Raw genomic sequence first — 20330 nt, 5'->3', positions numbered from 1 at the left:
TCTGGCTCTTTCTTCTTTAAAACTGGTCGTAACAGCTGAGCTGGCTGGTTCAGAATTTGGCAATTAACTTCAAGCTTCCTGTTCATTGCAAAAATTGAAATTCTTGATCTAGTCCGTCAAAGCATTGGCATAATCTGAGTTCCTTTTCTCACCAGTTGTTTCTCAGGAATATTCGTCAACTTCTGCAGAATTACAGAAGCCTGTCACCAGCATTTTTAGTTCTTCCACTGAACTTTATCAAGTATCAAGTAACAAGTATCAAGTTGTTGCAAACTTTGGGAACTCCTTCTGGTAGCAAATCACACTACATTATAGTGGAAAAGCTAAGTATCTTCATGAGGGTTTCTACTGCATGATCATCGTTAATACAATCCATGTACCAGTCCAGTTCTCAGTAACATCATTTTTCTTCAAGGTTCAGTTTCTTGGCTATTCTGCTGACTCACAGACATGGTACTAAAAATTATGATCTAGCCTGAAGTTACTCTTTGAACCTACCTTCTGTCTCAAAGAAATTTCTTCTTCCCGCATCCCTTCCACTTAAAAATATGCCTCTGATGAAATCTCTGGAAATAATGTTGGATATTACTATCCTGTTGTGATCTCGGAACTCTTCAGAAGCTCTTTAAGCAGATAATGAGTTTATTATCCTTCCCCCGGCTAGGGAGTTATCTAAACTACACCACATGCAACCTAGTGTTTTCTGTCATCTCTCTCTGCATATAAGATCTTTCTTGCAAAAGATTTCAGAATGTTTTATTCTGTAGAAAATTTGAAATAACCACATTTCTGTTCCATTTCTTCAGTATAGGTATGTAGTCAGTATTAAGGGCTCAGAAAGGATAATGAATTTTTAATTTACTCTCTCATCATCTCTTGTCACTGCAGTCATCATTGAAAAGATTATAAGCATTGTGGAAAAATGAGGTATAAGAAGTCTCCGCATGGTAGTGAAAAGGTATTCCATAGTAGGTCTTCCTAATCTAGATATTTAACTAGCCAGCATGCAGATAGATGATGTTCAACAGGTTCATTGCCTGTGTGGCTTTTCTACTCATCTGTATCTTGGGGAGGGAGAGGGAGGGATGTGATGACTTTCTGTAAGTTGTAGATTCCATTTCACACACATTCCTCCAAAGTCTTGTAAATGTTGTGGTTACAGCATCTTATTTATTGGGAATACTTGCTTGAAAATGTGCTGTTTAACATCAGAGTTAGAATTTTCTAAGCACATGCAATCATCATGAGCATCATTAGGACATATCCTGTTCAGTGACCCAGGCCTTTCATGTTCAGTGACTGATATGATAGTGAGTTCTTTGACATATTCTGTACTTGAACATATACTCCACAGTATTCATATGAAGACTAATTTTTTTTTTTTTCGTACTGCTCATTGCTACTTTTATTACATAGTTCTACTATTTGACTCTTTCACAGCACCAAGAGCCTTCATGAAAGTAGAAACTATACTGGCTGCTGTCGAGTGAAGCAGCAAGTAGAGCAGCCTGCTCCACACAAAAAAAGTTCTTCTCTAACAATATAGGATACTTTAACCCTTGGGAGTTGAAGATAAATGAACTGAAGTCTTGATTTCTGGTATGCAGGCCATAGAGTTCAGTGGGGCTGCTCACTATGTTTCAGGACTTTCCAAATCTTCAAAGCTGCTCATTTTCAAAGATCACTTGCTTCTTGGGTCCTCTGGCTGAGGAGGGACTAGAATGGCACTGGATGTGTTTTGTCTTGCATTCGTGTACAGCACAAGCTTGAGTCTTGAAAGGACATCTGTGGGTGGTGCAAAGAGATGAGTATCTAAACCAGGGTTGCAGAGTGCATGTTCAACCATTTTACAAATGTGCACATAAATGTGAACTGTAGATCTGCAAGCATGGTCAACATTAAGTAATCTGTTCTTGTAAGACAGAAAAAAAAAAAAGAAATATTTATGCAATGTGCTGATTCCTGATAAAATTTGTGCTATAAAACCAACTATTCTGTATTAATGTATACCCTTCATACCAAATTATGTTCCCCAGAGGTAATAACTATTAAATAACTTAGACTTTCTAATGACTCATGATTCTGTAAAGGACATTCTGTCCATGCTCCTCCTGGTAGTGATACACTTCCCATTTTTCACTGATTCAACACACACAGATTATTAATATCAATATTATATTAGTTATGTTTTTCTAATGTTCTCTTTTAAAAGTAGAATGTCTATCTAATTATGAATGCCTTTGCTTTTGAAATCCACTGCATCATGTTTCTTTATTTTCATTAGTCCTTTTAAAATGTAACTTATTTTCATATTAGTTCCTTTGAATAAAGGGGTTTTTACTATTATAATGTTGCTCTTTTCTTCCCTTAGATATGCTGCTTCAGTAAAAGATGGCTCCCAGTATTTTGTTCTTCTCATTATTACAGATGGAGTTATTTCTGATATGGCTCAGACAAAAGAATCCATAGTAAATGTAAGTTTTGCTGAAAGCGTTGAAATTTAAAAGAATTATGTTTCTAGGAATTCATATTTTAGGGAATAAAGTAAATCAGTTAATATTTCAGGCACTATATTTGTTCCATAAATTAACCATTTTTTTCCAAACAGCAAAAGTTTATTATGCATAAATCCAAAAAGAAAGCAGAAGTTGAATCTGAGCTTAATTAGTGTTCTGTGGGAAATTATATTCTTCTTTTTAACACTGTATGTTCATATGATTTTCCTCATTTGCCTCTTGCCTCCTCCTTCCTCGTGCACATCCCACCATACAGTTTTTCATAGTGAACTGTTCATCTTTCTAGTAATTGCAGACAGCTTTGATCCCCCCCACCTTCTTTAAAAACTGCCCCAAACTTTCTGATCCCAAATGGCAAACATACCAGTCATCTGATTTCCTTCTAAATAGTCCCCTAGAATTTTGAAAATTCTTAATTCTTTTTCAGTTTCTGCATTATTTTCACTATTTTTCTCTTCAAAACTGCTATGCATATAAGTAATATTCTGTATTATGAACAGGTTCCATTTTGCTTTTGCCCCTGGGAAATATCAAATGAAAGTACACACAGAAGCAACTTCCAGACAGGTTGTGAAAAGATCTATGCCAATAGTTTTGAACATAGCACAGTGGATCTAGTTAATAGTGAAGTGGTGGGTGAAAAGGCTACATTAAAATGATTAAGCATCATGTCAAAATGAGTAGTGTAGAATTAGGTGGCATATTTTTGAAGGCCCACTTTCACTACCTCCTGTAGAGATTCAGTACCGTTCCAGTTTGTAGGGCGCACATGAAAATATTACTGAAATGTTCTGTCTTTCACTGGAGAGCAAGATGCCCTCAAGTTCTAGCCAGCAGCACATACACAGTCTGTGTGTCAATAAGGACACCCACCTGGTATGTTTTTACACCCAAAGCCCACCTGGTAAGTTTTTACACCCAAAGCTATAACTGTGTTTGAAGGTACTTCCTCTCCTCTTCCAGCTTCCAATTTTAAAATAGGATAAACTGACTCTCACTTTTAAAGGAGCTAAACAAGCTTTTAGCTTGGAAGTTCATCCTGTAGTCTAGCCTAGAAGTTTGAAGCATAGCTTCTTTTAGGTGACAGAAAGGCTCTGTGGAGAAAAATGAGCAGCTCTTGCTTTAATTCACCCCTCAATTCGAAGTCTGTAAGAGACCAGCAAATCCAGTTGGCTGATACCTTGTAAGATTAAGTAATTTGCCACCAAGACATAGAGAAAAACCTTGTTTCCAGTAATAGTTCATTTCCAGGAATAATAGCTGTTAGTCTGCAACTGTCTGGAAATGCAGCAGATGTGTTGTTAGCTTGGAATGAGTGGAAGTTTGGGAATATTTGCTGTCTTTCCTTTTTATGAAGATGCATTCATTTTTCTGTATACTTCTTGAAGTGCTGAGCACAATATACCATGACAGAACTAATTAAATGCTATTCAATAGCAGTTTTTTCAGTCTTAATAATATCCAAAATAATAAAAAGGGCAATGATGTTTAATGCAATATGGTATGTATAAAATCAGGAAGAATATACTTCATTTTTTAAAACTAACTGTGCTTTTAGGCGTCTTTCTCATTACAACATATATGTCAGACACATTCTGTTTTACCAAACTGCTTAAAGGTTATGCTGTCATTCAGGAAATGCCAACACTTAAGTTTATATGCAAAAGTTTAACTCTGTCTTTATGCTGTCCTTGCCACTTACTATTACATATACATTGTATCACATAATACTGTGTCTGTGTGAGTAGGAATCTCTTTAAAGGATGCTTTCGTCACTATCAAGCAATAAGATTCTAGAAAACACCTGTAAAACAGGTGTTCTGTTCTAAGAAATGCCTTCATGTCTCAAAAATATTCTATCTCACTATTATTGACTCACACAGTGCACTGTAATTCAGTTACAGTTACACTGTATTTATGGCCCTGAATCACAGGCTGGTTGATGTTGGAAGGGACCTCTGGACATGATCTTGTCCAACCCCTCTGCTTAAGCAGGGCCATGTAGAGCTGTTTGCCCAGGACCAAGGCCAGATGGCTTTTACTGTTATCTTCAGTAGCATATTAGTATTTAACTACCAGATTATTAAATTTTTTTTACTCTGCTACAAAATTTTAGCTGGAAGATTGACTATGTAGTAACACTTTGTGATGAATTTGCAGTCAATGTACAGTATATAGTGTATAATGTGTAGTGGTGTAGAACATTAAATAGTGATTTATAGAGTGGCATATTTTCATTGTTTTAAATAGCATGTTTACAGTAATTAGCTGTATATCTTCTGCTTAAAGAAAGTTGGTTTTATATGTAGTATTATGACAGATAAAGAATGGGAAATGGTGATGATGTATCTAAAATGAGAGTATCTTTTAAATGAGGGAGAAAAACACTTTTTATATTCCAAAAGAAAAATATAACAGTATGTTCTAAAACCACTTGACTTCAGACTTCAGTGAAGCAGAGTTTAATTTAGCAGAAAGTGTACGTCTATGATTTTTGGCCAGTGTATACTCCTGTTTAAAGTGACTGTAGAAATTTTACAGTTCATCAGAATATCTCAGTAAGAAACAGTTGTCAACCCTGATGTTTGGTAGATGTTTTTTTCAAGTCGTTACCCTCCTCAAAAGAGGCAGTTTCAGATTATTTCTGTAAACTAGCAGATATCTGGTGTTACTCTCAGGGCAGGAGAATCCAATATTTATGATACTGTCTTCATAATTTTGACAGTTTTACAGAGAATTTATTCAGGGAAGGCTAGATACCATCTTCGCCTTGTTTCATTGAAAGAAAAAGATAAAGTATAATTTAAAATCTTACCATAACTCAGTTCAATATCTTGTTTACTTCGTGACGTGGATAACTGACTTGAATAAAATTTCATTCATGGAAGAAATCTCAGATACATATTGCTCAAATAGGTGATTTCTTAAGAAAAATTGGCATAAGATCTATGTAAAAAATAGTGTCACATAGTTTCAAGCAGCTGTGTACTACCAAGAAACAGCAAAGTACATTTAAATAAATGTCAAACTGTAAGGTACGTATTTGCAATTATTGTCAGTTTACAAAAGTTTCTAAGATAAATTTGTCATCTTAGTTTTCATATTAGTATTAAATCCTAACGTAGTTTGTTGTGTTTAATTATGATCCTATATGATTCAAAGACTTTATAAGGAAAAAATACATTAAAATAATCATCTGCCTTTCTGTCTTATCCAAGATATTTTTTATTACTTAAGCAGACAGTTTACATGACTCGACTTTTTAGGTGGGAAAAAAAATTGTTCTTTAAAACATAACTTCTGTATGTTTTTGAGATTGTCCTCAGATCTCACATATTATTGGCAGAGGTTATGTAGTGCATTAAAACCTCTTTTTCTTCTTCTTTTGAAGGCTTCAAAGCTTCCAATGTCAATAATCATAGTGGGGGTAGGACCAGCAGAGTTTGATGGTAAGTGTTCTAGTGGTTTTCGTAGAATTTTTTATACTTGTTTATATTTTAGTAATATGTGGCTTTTCAAACAAGTACTGTTCTTTAAAAGAGCATAATATGGAGCAAGCAGTGAGCACTGTTGACATTTCCATCTGGATTGATTGATAACTCAGTATGATTACAAGCTACCATGTGGAGCTGTGTAGCCCCTCAGGCTCTCTCTTCAATTCACAGAACCATATGGGGGCTTAGCATTTACAGAGCTCCAGAAGATGAGTGGAAAAAAAACCCACAATAAAGTAAGTATACTTAAGTAATGTTGAATTTCTTCAACGTGGGTATTTAGTTGCCTTGTGAAGTGTCAGTTGACTGGAAATATTGATCATCTGTCCTTACTGCAGAAATAAAATACTGAGAAAAATAAATGTATTTGAGGAGGTGATCTGGGTTAAATTGTGTTTCGCTAGAAAACAGGAGTGAGCTTTACTGTATAGCAGCATTGAGAGAATATTACAGCAGGAGAGAAATTACCACAATTATTTACATATTCTTTCACGTGATGTTCAGGAGCACCACTCTCTATTGTGATAACTAAGCTGCTTTGGTTATTTGGTTATTTGGGCAGATTTATTAAGTGCCACTGTATATATATCATTGCACTATGAAGTGGAGACATTCCCTGTATATCTATTCCTCAAAGTCCTACATCCTTTCTTTTTAATTCTAGTACTTCTGGTTAGACAGTATACCTTCTTTTGTACATGAAATATACTTAGTACTACCACAGATGCTTAATGTAAAGAGTCATTAATGACTTAACATGTTAATTCTTGTACAAATATTCAAAAAATATGAAAACAAGAGAGAAAAAAAAAACAACAACAAAATATTGGGGCTTGACTTCTTTATGCTTTTTCACAAGTGGTATATTAGCGATAATTTTAAGTATCTTATTCATTGAAGAGATTTTCCAGGTGGATGCTTACACTTCAGATGATTGTATGCTACAAGCAATGAGAAAAGACAGTTTATCTTCATAATTGCATATAAGGGAAATTTGAAAACTTCATTTTTACCCCTGAATTCAACTTTAGTTGTACATTACTCTTCTCTCATGCCTCCTTTGCCTTTTCCCTTTCTCCCTGTTTGTCCAGTCTTTGGGTTTGCCCAGGTTCCCCTTAACTCAGTCAGGACATATAGATTCTGTCTTCTTTTTACTTCTGGTGGTCTTTTTTGCAAAGTTCTTGGGTGTCATCCCTATCATTTTTCTTAAGGCAGGATTTTGTTTGTACTGGAGGATACAGTTTCCGTCTTTGGACCCACATATCTTTGAGTATAGCTGCCTCAGTGAAATTCACCTGTTAGATGTGTGCCAGATCTGTATTCCCTCAATGCCCAAGAGGGCAGAGAAATGACTTTTCCATCTGCAGAACTTCCTTCTGGAAGAAACAGCAGACTCCATGTCTGATGTGGATGCTGAAGAAGTGTTTGTGTAGGAGGGTGTATGTTCCAGGCACACTGTCTTATAATTCAAATGCCAGTCAAGCCTCAGTTCTGCTGTAGAGAAACTAAGCTACTCCTCTCCAGATATGACTGCCCCCTAGATCTTCCAGCCCCTGGGGGCTACCAGAGGGGTTCTTAAATTCTGGAGCTCAGATAGATGGCACATACATTGGGCAGAGCTTTACTTAAGGATGTAAGGACGACCATAACAGGTCAGATCAGGAGTCTGGTTTGCCCAGTGTTCTGTATCTGACCTGGCCATGGGTGGTTATCTAGAGAATGTTAAGAACGGAATAAACAAGTATGATACTTCCCTGAATATTGTTTTTAGATTTGAATTTCCTGAGCAGGATGTGCTTTATGTCTATTTTGGAAATTTTCAGTGGATCTCTCCTTCAAATACTTGTTGAGTCTCTTGTTTTGAACACATGTACATTTTTTGCATCAACAGCATCATCTGGCAATGTGCTCTACAGACCTACTAATTTTTTCTTTGAACAAACATGCTCTTTTGTTTGGCTTGAACTTGGCTCCTGGTAGCGTGAATTTAATAATTTTTTTTTTTAAGGACTCCTCATTCCTATGCATTATAACAGTCATTACTTTTCCAGTATGAATGTGAGTTATTACCTCTTTGTGCTGTATCCTGTGATAACTTCTGTAAGAATAATTGCTGAAGATTAATTCTTCTCCACCTATGAAAGTATAAATATAGCCTTACCAAAACAGATATACTTGCTGGTTTGAGAGCTGGAAGGATAAGGACCTTATCATGGTCTGCAAAATAACAACAAAGCATGATGTATTTTATAACACAAATGATCTTAAAGAGTTACCTAAATAACAATTGTTGGTTTTGTTGCCTTAAAGTATAAATTGACTAAAGTTTTTTCTCAGTAAGATTGTTTTTGTTGTGTAGCTGAACTCATAGGTTAATTCATTTTTTATCTTTTTTTTTTTTTTTAAGCTATGGAAGAACTGGATGGTGATGTAGTGAGGATTTCTTCAAGAGGAAAATTTGCAGAAAGAGACATTGTGCAGGTGGGAGAGAAAATTTACTCTAATAGATTTTACTTATCCTGTTTGTTTTGAACTCTTGTTTCTATCTATATTCCTGCCTTTCATTATACCTTAGCACTGACATACTTTATCTTGGGGTGTTCATAACAAGCTCAGAAACTCTGTGATACCTATAAGCCTTTATATAACATATAGTAGTGGATCTGCATTCATTAGAAAATGACCCATAACTGGCAGCACATTAATATAAAGTCTTAGGGTTATACAGCCATGGGAGAAGAGTTAGTTGCCTCTGTACTGCAATCTCACTGTGGTTCCATAAAGAAAAACTGCAACTTTTGTGGAAGTCAGTAATACTGAGACTTCTAATGAGTGCATTTGAAATGCCTAGGGTATCTTTCCTTGTCTCTAACTGCAAGTCCAGAAGACCATGAGTGTCTCCCAGTTCCTGTGTTGCATCTGCCACATACAACCATGCAGATGTCTCATGATTTAAGGAACCTCAGATTATAGCTAGAACAGGTTACCCAGAGAAGTTGTTGATGCCCCATCCTTAGAAACATTCAGGGTCACTTTGGATGGGGCTCTGAGCAACCTGGTCTAGTTGAAGATGTCCCTGCTTATTGCAGGGAGGGTTGGACTAGGTGGCCTTTAAAGGTGCCTTCCAACCCAGACCATTCTATGATTCTATGATCTGTGTTTACATGACTGAACCAAGCCCTAAGAGTGCTAATCTCATCTGTATTCCGTATTCCACAGACGCCTCCATTTCACTGCCAAAGTCCTCTGGTTCTGTTTCTGCTCTCTACAGTCGTTCACTCAGCCCAGTAGTTGTCATTCAAACCTATGCAACTACTGACAGGGTGGTATAGCAGTTTTGCATGTACATACACACACACCTTAATTCCCCTTCCCCTCAGAGCTGCAGATTTCTAGAACTCCACAGGTTGTCCAAACTATGTACTTTATCCATGCTCCAGGCACCCCATCTTGCCTCCCGATTACCTACCCACTCTGCGCAGACTTTATTTCATAGCTATTTTCTTGATCAAATAAAATTAACTAGCTATGCATTTTTTATTTTCTTGGGACACTAAAGTTGAACCAAACAAAGAGAAAGACATTTGATGGCTCAACACACTAATCCCTGCTTGCTTAAGTGAAGTATTAAAGAAGTTGACATTTGAAAATCAGCAAACTACTGAAAAATTGGATCAACCCGGTGACTGTAGAAAGAATGATACCTGTCTAAACTAAGTCTTTTATGGAAGGCGTCTTCTGCTGGAAGTATCTGAATACATTTATGAAATAGAATATTTTAGTTGGAAGGGACCTACAACGGTCATCTAGTCCAACTGCCTGACCACTTCAGGGCTGACCAAAAGTTTTAAAGCATGTTATTAAGGGTATTCTCTAAATGCCTCTTAAACACTGACAGGCATCCTTAGGTTCAAACCATACCTTAGATCTGCCATTTCTTCTTCTCCCTTTATTCCTCCTATTTGTCAAAATTCATAGTCTTCACTTATTTTTCCTCTTGCTTATTTTCACTTATTTCTCTCCAAGCCAGGTTGGATTTTTATATTATTGGTTAGTGGAATATATATTTATATATATTGAATAACTGAGCTATATGAATAGCTCATATTGCAGGTGATAATGTTTTAATAATAATTAAGGTCAGATTGCAACTGATGAACTTTGAAATGTGTGTATTTGTTTTCATTTATATATGCAGGAACTAAAACTTGTCAGAATGTTTAATGTTATAAATACCAGTATGTGAATGTTTAAGGATTTGGTAACTGCTGGTGGATACAATATCTCAATCCAAGGAACTGTTCAAAACATGTATATGACACCTGATTGTATAGTTCTTTTTGTTTAGAATACAAAATAAACAAGTCTTCATAAATATATGGAAATTAAAATGATCAGATCTTTCTTCTCAGTCTTAAAGCTTCTCTGTGCAATAAATACTACATTAAAATTTCCTGTTTTTTTCCTAAATGGGGATCAGAAATGAGACTAAGATGAAAGCAGTTAAATTGCCCTCGTAATCTGTATGGATATACATTAAAGAAGGTCATGGATTCCTGAATTACTTTTTATAATAATTGAAAAAGAGGCTTTGCTCATTTCTGCAACATACAGAGAAAACAACTGATAGGAGAGTGACATATCAAAACTCTTAGATGAGTAAGACATGCTGGCTGCTTTAGTCAGTGTTAAGGTAATTATAGAAGTAGGGAAGAAGTAAGTATAGAAGTAGGGATGAGGAGAAGGTGGACAGCTGAACAGGAGACAAGAAAGAATGTTTTTCATTTTGTCAAGGCCCTTATAACGTTCCTTGGTAGGCCATATTGGGCTAGAGAGGGGCTGTCTTTATGCTATATGTGTCACTGCTGTTCAACAGAGCAACATGTGGAGATCTGCCTCCAGATCTGGAAGTGTTTCTGGATCCCAAACTAGTATTTCTGCAAATCCTTGTGCAATGTCAGATATTTTAAAGCTAATTCAGATGTCTCTGGCATGCACTGCACTTATGTTTAAACGCAATTAAATATTCGCAACATAATTATACAAAATTTCTCCAAACAACAGCAGCTCCAAAAACTGCTCTTTTTACATTCAAAGTGCATAAATGAATAATTCTTCAAACATTATAAACAAGATTTGTGAAAATTATTTGCATCAGAAATATTCTAATTTCTGCTGAGAAATAAAAATAGTATGCAATGAATACCCTTTTGTATTTCTATAGAATTCATTGCATATCAGAAACGTGATAAAACATTTATTTACTATTAACATATTTCAGTCAGAACTTTGCCCCAAGCCATATTGAATTACCTGAAGGCAGTGTTATTTTGTGCTCTTTTTCTGTCTAAATACTAACAAGTACATTATAGGCTAGCTAAATAAATAAAAAGGGATAATGCCAAACCCTTTAGGTACAATATGACCTTTATTTTATATCTGGCAGGACAAAACTGATTTGTTTTTATAAAATTAACTACTCAAATATAAGAAGTTTATCTTTCTGGTATATTAGGTTAGTTAAAATTAGCTAGTGAAATTAACTGATAATTTAACAGTCAGTATTGTGAAATATTTTAATTAAATTAGTAAAGGAACGATTTGCCTGCTAACAGTGAGTCACTGTATCTATTATATTTACTACTGACTGCAATTCATGTAAAGATGTGGCTTTTGTTATTCCCTCCTCACTGGTATACATACGTATTTTAGGGACTCTCTATTACGTGCGTACCAATTCTTCCTCAGTTTATTTCATTTCTGCTTCTTTGTTATCCTTTTTCTATTTAAGAAGTTTTAGGAAAATACTCATAGTAACGTACCTGTTGTTTCTCTTGACAATTTTGTATATTAGCCTTTTAAATTAAACTCTCAGACTATAGAAAAAGCACTCTACATTCCATCAGTTTCCCTTTGGTTTCTCTTACATCTTTCATTCTATTCCTCTGCCATCTCTACTTCTTCTACATGTCAGCCCTAGGCCTTGCTGTCATTGCCAGCTGTCTTTGTATATCTTTATGTATGCTTATCTGTCCATAGTTCTTCCAGTTCCTCCAACATCTATGTACTGTGAGGGGAGGGAGAACTAATTCAGGCCATCTATATTGTATAATTGCATTTCAGCATTTACACTGTTGAAATAACCTCCCTTTGCTGCAGAACAGTGGTCTGAGTTTCAGTGTCTGTAGACTAATAGGTAAGATGATCTCTTGGGATGGGACACATTTTGTTCTTTAACTCAGACTACATATTACATTAGAAAATGAATAACTGCATGAGGGGGAAATCAACACTAAGCTTATCCCTTCCCAGCTGAATGTGTAAACCAGGAGGCTACAGAGATGCTTGTTTTGTTATTCTTCTGACTTCATGCTTCTGGGGACAGTCAGATGTATTCTTACAGAGAAGTTGATAGAGTTTAAGAAGGAACAGCCACTTGAAACAGGACAGTGTTAGACTGGCTTCTGAAAACTGCTAGAGCTTTTTTTATGAAATGTAGGAGTCAGTACTAATAAATATCACAGTATGTGCTTGTCTCTTGTACTGCAGAGTTACTGAATAAGCACTGAAATAGTTAAGACAACTAATTATGGAACTGCAGATACTTGCTTCCTGGCTTAATGCCCTAAAATCAGTTTCCTCTTTGCCTGTTGTGCTCCTGCCCTTATGCCTGATACGTTCTTGGACACAACACAATGAAGAGGTAAAGGATGCTCCTATCTGGAGTAAAGGCTACTCTCATTGAATAGTCTTGCTTGCTACTCTTGTAGTCTTATTGACTATGGCAGCCTGCAGTAGCTGGCTCTGCTTGAGCAGCAAGGTTGGACTAAAGGATCTCTAGAGGTCACTTCTAGCTTCAACAGTTCTGTGACTAAGTCATCATCTTCTAAGATACTACAGATCTACTGCTTCCTGGGGAAATGCCCTAATCAGTAGCTGTTCACGCTTAACTTGGTGACAGGTTTCAGTTTAATTCAACATAGTTCAAATACCTAGGCTTGAAGCCTTTTTTATGGCAATTTGAGATCATTTTCGGGAGAGTTATGCAAAGAGTCATCTCTTACTTGAATTCTAAACACCTTTTAGTAGGAGATTGATGCCTAGATATTTTTTGTAAATCCAGGGTGTGAAGTGCTTTCCAAAGTTGTTGTAAAAATGATTTAATTAAGTTCAGATTCTTTTTTGCTGAAACGTTGGTTTTGGTTTTGATTGGTTGTTTGGTTTTTTGGTTGTTTGGTTGGGTTTTTTTCCCCAAGAGATTTTTATTTGTTTAATATATTTACTAGATTTCTTTTGTTTATTTCTGTCTTTTTTGGAAAACTATCAGGATCTCAGAAATACACTGTAGGCTAAACTCTCACTGTAATTCAGTGTTCCTCTAAATCTTGAAATCTTCAATGCTTTTTAGAAAAATGGAATTTGATCTGTAGCCTTGGTTGCTGTGCATCCAAGAAAGCAAAATTTGTCTGGTTGGTATAATGGGCAAAAGAGTCTTCAGATTTTAGAGTTCAGCCAGAAGATGAGAGATCTGTGGGTCTGACTTCTCAATCAGTTCTAGTTTTATCCTGGAGTACAACACTTAGCAATTAAATCTTTCCTGTTTTCGGGCAGGGTGCAGGGGGAAAGGCACCATAAAGCTTTGAATTCCAGCATAGCATAGCCTAGCGTATCAGTACCAGAAGTAGCTTTGGACATTGAATCCCAATTTTGAAAATTCACCCAGATGTTGCCCTGAGATAGGCTCCAGAATCTGAGCAAGAAGCAGAATTTCCAATCAGCCTTCCCTTTGGCATAACCTATTAGCTAGCTTAACCCACTATATCTCTGCATGCTGTCTATTGTCAATAAAAATCAAGGAGCCTAGGTTGTTTCTTTTTTCTATACCAGTAGCACAAGCATCTCATTAATTATTACAGAATCCAAGCCAGAGCTAGGTAGCTAACTTTAGGTTAGATCTGCAGATCTGGGTATCACATAGCAAGTTCATTTTTTAAATCCAATCCTTTTTGCTTAGATTTTTTTATGCATTTGTTAGTATCATATAAAAAGTGTTCAGGTGCTTCATATTTCTACTAGGTATAATGCAAAATGGTCAAGAATGTAAAGTCATCCTTTCTGTTTTGTTCACTTCAGATGGCAAAAATTCTATTCACAAACTGTCAGAGCAAAGGCAGTCTGGTAGGAGAGCCCCATGAGCAGGAAATGTAAGCTAAGAATAGCTTTCTGAGACCAGAGTTACCTCCTTGTATGAAAAGGGTTGAGAGAGAAACCAAATATATTAATGAAACACATAATTAGCAGTGTGAGCTTACGTGAAGAACTTCACCCAAGTGAAAGCATGACACTTTCTATTAGAAGATGGATTTTTAAAAATTGAGATACAATGTGTATATATGAAATATATAGTATAAAATACAAAATACGTATATATAAAATATGTAAGGTAGCATATTCATGTACTCTAACTCCCTAGATAAAAATTCCTTATTTTTATATTGTCAGATGTATTTTGTGTCTGCATAATGACTTGTGTGAACATCTCTCTTGTTTTGTAGTTTGTGCCATTCCGAGATTACATTGACAGAAGTGGAAACCACGTGTTAAGTATGGCAAGACTTGCTAAAGACGTTTTAGCTGAGATCCCAGAGCAGTTTCTGTCCTACATGAGAGTCAGAGGAATAAAGCCATCACCTGCACCACCACCCTATACACCCCCGATTCACGTGTTGCAGACTCAGATATGACTGCTCCAAAGTGCTTAGCATTCATCACAAGTCAAGAGTCTCTGGATGCAGCAGTAGCTTCTGATAACTTTTTGGAGCTAGAAAAATTCTCTTCACATACCAAAATTCTCCTATGGTTGCATGAGCAACTGGAAAGCTTTTAAATGCTAGGAGCAAAATGTTGATGTTCTCCCTTTTTTTTTTTTTTTTTTTTTTTTTTTTTTTGACAAAACCCCTACTTTTTGGATGTGTTTATTGGAGAGGAAAGCACAAGTTGGGATTTCAACTCAGAAGATATTGTCCTCTCTGAATACTGTGTGTATATAAATGTATAGGAATGCTATTACTCTGTATCAATGTTTACATGTTACTATTTTTAAATTTCAGTACTTTTATAACTATTCTTAAGAATAAAAGTTTGGAATATTGACTCACATGTCTTCTAGCTTGCAATAGTTTGTCACAAGATAACAAGAGAAGCAATATCTCTTTGAATGTTTGTCCAGACAAATACAAATGAAAGCTAAGAAAGGGACAAATACATGTTTTCCAATACCTGAATTGCTTCAATCAGTGCTCAGTAATCCATTCATCTCACAGTTTGAGAATAAACTCCTAAACTGTGAATAACATAATTGCATATGACTTATGACTAACTCCAAACTTTGAGGGGGAGGTATGTGTATTTTTTCAGAGATTCTCCAATTTCTAAGTTTATCTAAGTTTACAGATTTTTAAAGTAGTTACTGAAGCAAACTAGAAGAGTTACTTGCTGTAAGTAATTAAAGAAAATTACCTCAAATCAGAACTATCAGAGTATTATAGTTGACTCACTGAGCTCATTAAATCATACCATGCATTCCTTAAAGCACTGGAAATTTTGTATCAGAAAAGTCTTTTGGAGTGATTACAGCAGATGTTTTATAATTGACCATTTTAAACTTAATTTAAAATTTTAACTTTTTTTGTCTAGATTACCCATTCAAAGGGATGCTGGCTCTTAATATATGGGTTTAATATTGTCATTTAATCACATTTCCATTCAGGGTGCATGAATGATAATGTTAATTAACTGGTTTAAAAATTGCACAACCATGTTGCTTTGTGCACAATTTTGTGTACGGATCTGCCCAAAAATTTTATTATATGCCTGTTCGTATATAATTATAAAATGGTTTTGCATGTACAGTTTTTACAAAATACATGGTTTTGTGAGTTTGTGTCAGATACATTTTATTTAGAACTAATGGCCTTAAATTTCACAAAACTCCTGAAATGATTGTGAATTGCCTTCAAATACTGTTAAAACTGAACATTTTAATTTCTTTGTGTCACAGTTGTAACTGTCTTGTAATGTAACTTTTTTCTTTGCATATAACCTGTTTATTACTTCTGTTTCTTACTACTGTATGTTGTAAAGTACAGTATAAAACTAAGGTGCGTTTTTTAAGCATGAGAAGTTTTTTGCCAGAAAGCATATCTTCAATATTAATGGCATATAACTCTGTAAATGCAGAATCTTCCATTTTTAAATATATTTAACTTCCTTTAACTATCTCATGTGGGAAATTAATTTTTCCAGATAATTATTCTGTTAGTAAAAAAACAAAAACAAAAACAAAAAAAGAACTTTTTTGGTAAAAATAAATCTTGTTTTATTTTTATTTCAAAGCAGTTTTTACATAAATATGGACTTTAATTTTCTCACCAAAATACGTATTTCTTAGTGGATTGATGTTGCATGAATGAAATTTGATACCTGGCAACTACAAATTTTGATGAAAGTGCATCATAAAGAATGTTTAAATCTACTGAGTGAGTGGTGGTGGTGTTCTTCCATCTTCTGCATTTATTTTTCATACTTACAGTGTTGGTGCTTTAGAAATAACTGAATTAATATTGTATTTCTGTTGTTTCATTTGGTTACACAAATCTTTATGCTGACCTCTGTATTGGTTCCCTGTGGCCCATATATTTAACAGGTTTCCATTCTAAGGCAAAAACTACAAACTTCTTTTATTCAGAGTAATTTATTAGCTCTCATTTAACCAGCACCTTTCACTAATCCAAAGATCAGTCTCAAAACTAATTTAACAATTCATTTAACAAGTGAAGGAACTTTTAAAGATAGGTATTTCTTAATCAAAATTGTTTTTCTATCCAGCCTAGGTACCAGCCTATTCTATTCTGCACTGCTCTTTTTTCTTCTGTTTGGTATTGGCTTCAAAATCTAACATATTTAACGGAAATAAATAGGTGTGATCAGTGGACTAAGCATTCTAGTGGGAAAAGGAGACTTTTTCCAAACTTGTGACATTCACTATGTATTTGACATCTTGATTCTGTAATGTGCATGAGAATCATTATGTAGACTCACCTAGTAGCCTCAGTCATTCCAGTATTAGAGATGAGAGTGAATGGTCAGAACTTGAATTTCTTCAGAATATTACATACAGCCATTTTTACTTCTGGCTTTATTTGTTTGTAAGAGTAATGGATCACAAAAATCCTATTCCTTCCCAAGAAATGCTAGCTGCTACAAGAACTTGATAATTTGCTATGACTACAAGTAGCAGAGAGTATTACTGTTTGAGAAAGGTAAAATGCAACAAATGAGTTGTCCTGAAAGGAGATCTGTTGGCCTTGACGAAAGCTCTCTTCTTCTCGTATCCATCTTGGAACAGATGTTTTCTTTGTAATACATGCAGAAAATGCTATGGCACAGTGCAAACTGTACAAATGTTCCTACAAATTAGGAAGGACACTCTCACGGAGGATGTAATTTGAGAGTGACTATTTTAGGTTTGATTCTCACTAGTGAGAAATTGTTCACTAATCTGAAAGAGGAAACTGGTTTGATCTTAGTTACAAAATAGAATTTTGTCATTTTAGGCAAAGATGGCAAGCTATCAAATCAGCTCACTTCTATACACGAAAAGGTTAAGTGTGGTCCCCCAGGGATGTATTTGAAGGAGAGGAACAGAGTTCAGGAGAACAGGTATTTGCTGAAAAGACATGTTTTGAAAAGCTGGAAATTCTCACCTAAGTAGGGACAGATGAAATTCACTCCAGAATACTTTCTAAAATGGCTGAAACAATCAGAATGATAAATTATTATGATCTTTGAGAACTAATAAAAGGACACATAATGACAAATTATGCCAATGCAGTGGGAGACCAGGGAGCATAGTAAGAGCCTATTATGACTATCAGTTCTTCAAACAGAAAAATCAGCAAGGATGGAAAGGGAGAATATGTTGCTGTGGATAAATGTAAAAGATAGCACAGTTATGTGTGAAAGAGGACAGAAAAACATAAGTTATGACTGCTAAAGCCTAGTAAAACCCATGCTAGAAAGGGAAAGAAAATTGAGTCCATTATTTAACAAAAGAATGCGCAAATAGTAAATCTAGGGAAAACTGAAATGCTCCATGTCTTTTTCCTTCTGGCTTCACAGAAGAGGGATAATCACTTAATTAAATAATCAATTTAAAAAAAAAATAGACCTAGGTTTACATCTACCAATAAAAATTTGATAATAATACACACTTTTTGAAACAATTTTCTTGAAAAGCAATATAATGAGATTCAGGATAAAAGAGAGAAACAGCTGCTTTAACATGACTTTTTAAAAGCAAAACAGGAGATAACTGCCTCATTTGAAGTGTTATGAAATACTACAAAACTGGTTAGACTGTTCAGAAAAATGCTATCTGTCTTTCATCATCAAGCTGGAAAAATACAGCAGTTGATATTCCATAGGAACCTGTCTTGCTTTTGGTATTATTCAGTCATTTCCACTGATGACACAATATATAAAAGATGGTTATTAAATTAGCAGATTATATCAACTGGAGACAGTTTAATCACTTCCAAAGATGGGATTAAACCTTGAAATTATTTTTATGAATTAGAAAAAATACCCGAAAGAGGAACAAATTCAATCAGGGCAAATAGGTAAGAGTACTTAAGTAACAAAAACCTACTGCACAGTTGCAGTAGTTTCTGGCTGTGCAGCAATTCTGTAAAACAGTGTCAGAGGTTATAGTGGATCACAAAATAGACATTGAGGGGAAGGTGTCTAAGTAGAAGTTTTGAATATAGGCCACCTGAGATAATCATTTCATTGTTCTCAAAATAATAGGGCCTCAGCTAGTGTACCAGGTCCAGTTTTGAGACTTCAGCTAACACATGGGTCAAATGGAAGAAGTCACAGAAGACTGTTAGGTCACCATGGACTGTTGGAACAGATTGGGCAAATGATCAAGGAAGGTTTCTGTGGGGTTGGCCTCCCTGCCAGAGATTGTCTCTAACTCTTTTTGATGACCATGGTGAACTACTACAGCAAGGGTCACTGCATCAGATCAGGACAAACCCTACTGATGTGAATGTCACTGGCTGCTCATGGCTTGGATGATCGCACGCTTCGCTGGGTAAAAAACTGTCTGGATGGCCGGGCCCAAAAAGTTGTGGTTAATGGAGTTAAATCCGGTTGGCAGCCGGTCACGAGTGTTGTCCCCCAGGGCTCAGTTTTGGGGCCACTCCTGTTCAACATCTTTATTGATGATCTAGACGAGGGGATTGAGTGCACCCTCAGTAAGTTTGCAGATGACACCAAGTTGGGTGGGAGTGTTGATCTGCTCGAGGGTAGGGAGGCTCTGCAGAGAGATCTGGACAGGCTGGAGCGATGGGCTAAGGCCAGCTGTAGGAGTTTCAATAAGGCCAAATGCCGGGTGCTGCACTTGGGCCACAACAACCCCCAGCAGCGCTACAGGCTTGGGGAGGAGTGGCTGGAGAGCTGCCAGTCAGAGAGGGACCTGGGGGTGTTGTTTGACAGCCGGCTGAACATGAGCCAGCAGTGTGCCCAGGTGGCCAAGAAGGCCAATGGCATCCTGGCCTGTATCAGAAATAGCGTGGCCAGCAGGGACAGGGAAGGGATCTTACCCCTGGACTCGGCACTGGTGAGGCCGCACCTCGATTACTGTGTTCAGTTTTGGGCCCCTCACTACAAAAAGGACATTGAATTACTCAAGCATGTCCAGAGAAGGGCAACGAAGCTGGTGAAGGGTCTGGAGCACATGTCGTATGAGGAGCGGCTGAGGGAACTGGGGTTGTTTAGTCTGGAGAAGAGGAGGCTGAGGGGAGACCTCATTGCCCTCTACACTACCTGAAAGGGGGTTACAGAGAGCTGGGGATGAGTCTCTTTAACCAAGTAATAAGTGATAGGACAAGAGGTAATGGCCTCAAGTTGCACCAGGGAAGGTTTAGACTGGATGTTAGGAAGCATTTCTTTACAGAATGGGCTGTTAGGTGTTGGAATGGGCTGCCCAGGGCGGTGGTGGAGTCCCCATCCCTGAAGGTGTTTAAGAGTAGGGTCGACATAGTGCTGAGGTATATGGTGTAGTTGGGAACTGTCAGTGTTAGGTTGATGGTTGGACTAGATGATCTTCAAGGTCTTTTCCAACCTAGATTATTCTGTGATTCTCTGAATGTGTGGGAGGGATCAGGTTGATGCCATCGTGGCCGAAATATTTTCAGGAAGAACTGACCAGGTCCCTTCACATTGTTGGGTTGTTTCATACTGCTCACATTTTTCA

General features: G+C 36.4%; 1 protein-coding gene across 5 annotated transcripts in view; it reads left to right on the top strand.

Moving 5' to 3' along the window:
• CPNE8 (copine 8) overlaps positions 1 to 16544 on the top strand; it is a 107014-nt gene extending 90470 nt beyond the window's left edge. For 4 of the 5 annotated variants that reach the window (XM_074827740.1, XM_074827741.1, XM_074827744.1 and 1 more), the window contains 4 exons: positions 2372 to 2474; positions 5908 to 5965; positions 8418 to 8491; positions 14566 to 16544. In XM_074827740.1, the coding sequence (XP_074683841.1) occupies positions 2372 to 2474; positions 5908 to 5965; positions 8418 to 8491; positions 14566 to 14754 (424 nt within the window). In that variant the 3' untranslated portion in view covers positions 14755 to 16544. Of the gene's footprint in view, positions 1 to 155; positions 226 to 2371; positions 2475 to 5907; positions 5966 to 8417; positions 8492 to 14565 lie in introns of those variants that run through there. The other variant, XM_074827743.1, reaches the window with a different exon arrangement.
• Positions 16545 to 20330: the final 3786 nt, after the last annotated feature.

This window comes from Strix aluco, chromosome 5 (genome assembly GCF_031877795.1).
Source record: "Strix aluco isolate bStrAlu1 chromosome 5, bStrAlu1.hap1, whole genome shotgun sequence".
Taxonomy (NCBI): Eukaryota; Metazoa; Chordata; class Aves; order Strigiformes; family Strigidae; genus Strix; species Strix aluco.
Note: the sequence above shows the minus strand (reverse complement) of the source record. Positions and strands in the feature narration are given on the sequence as shown.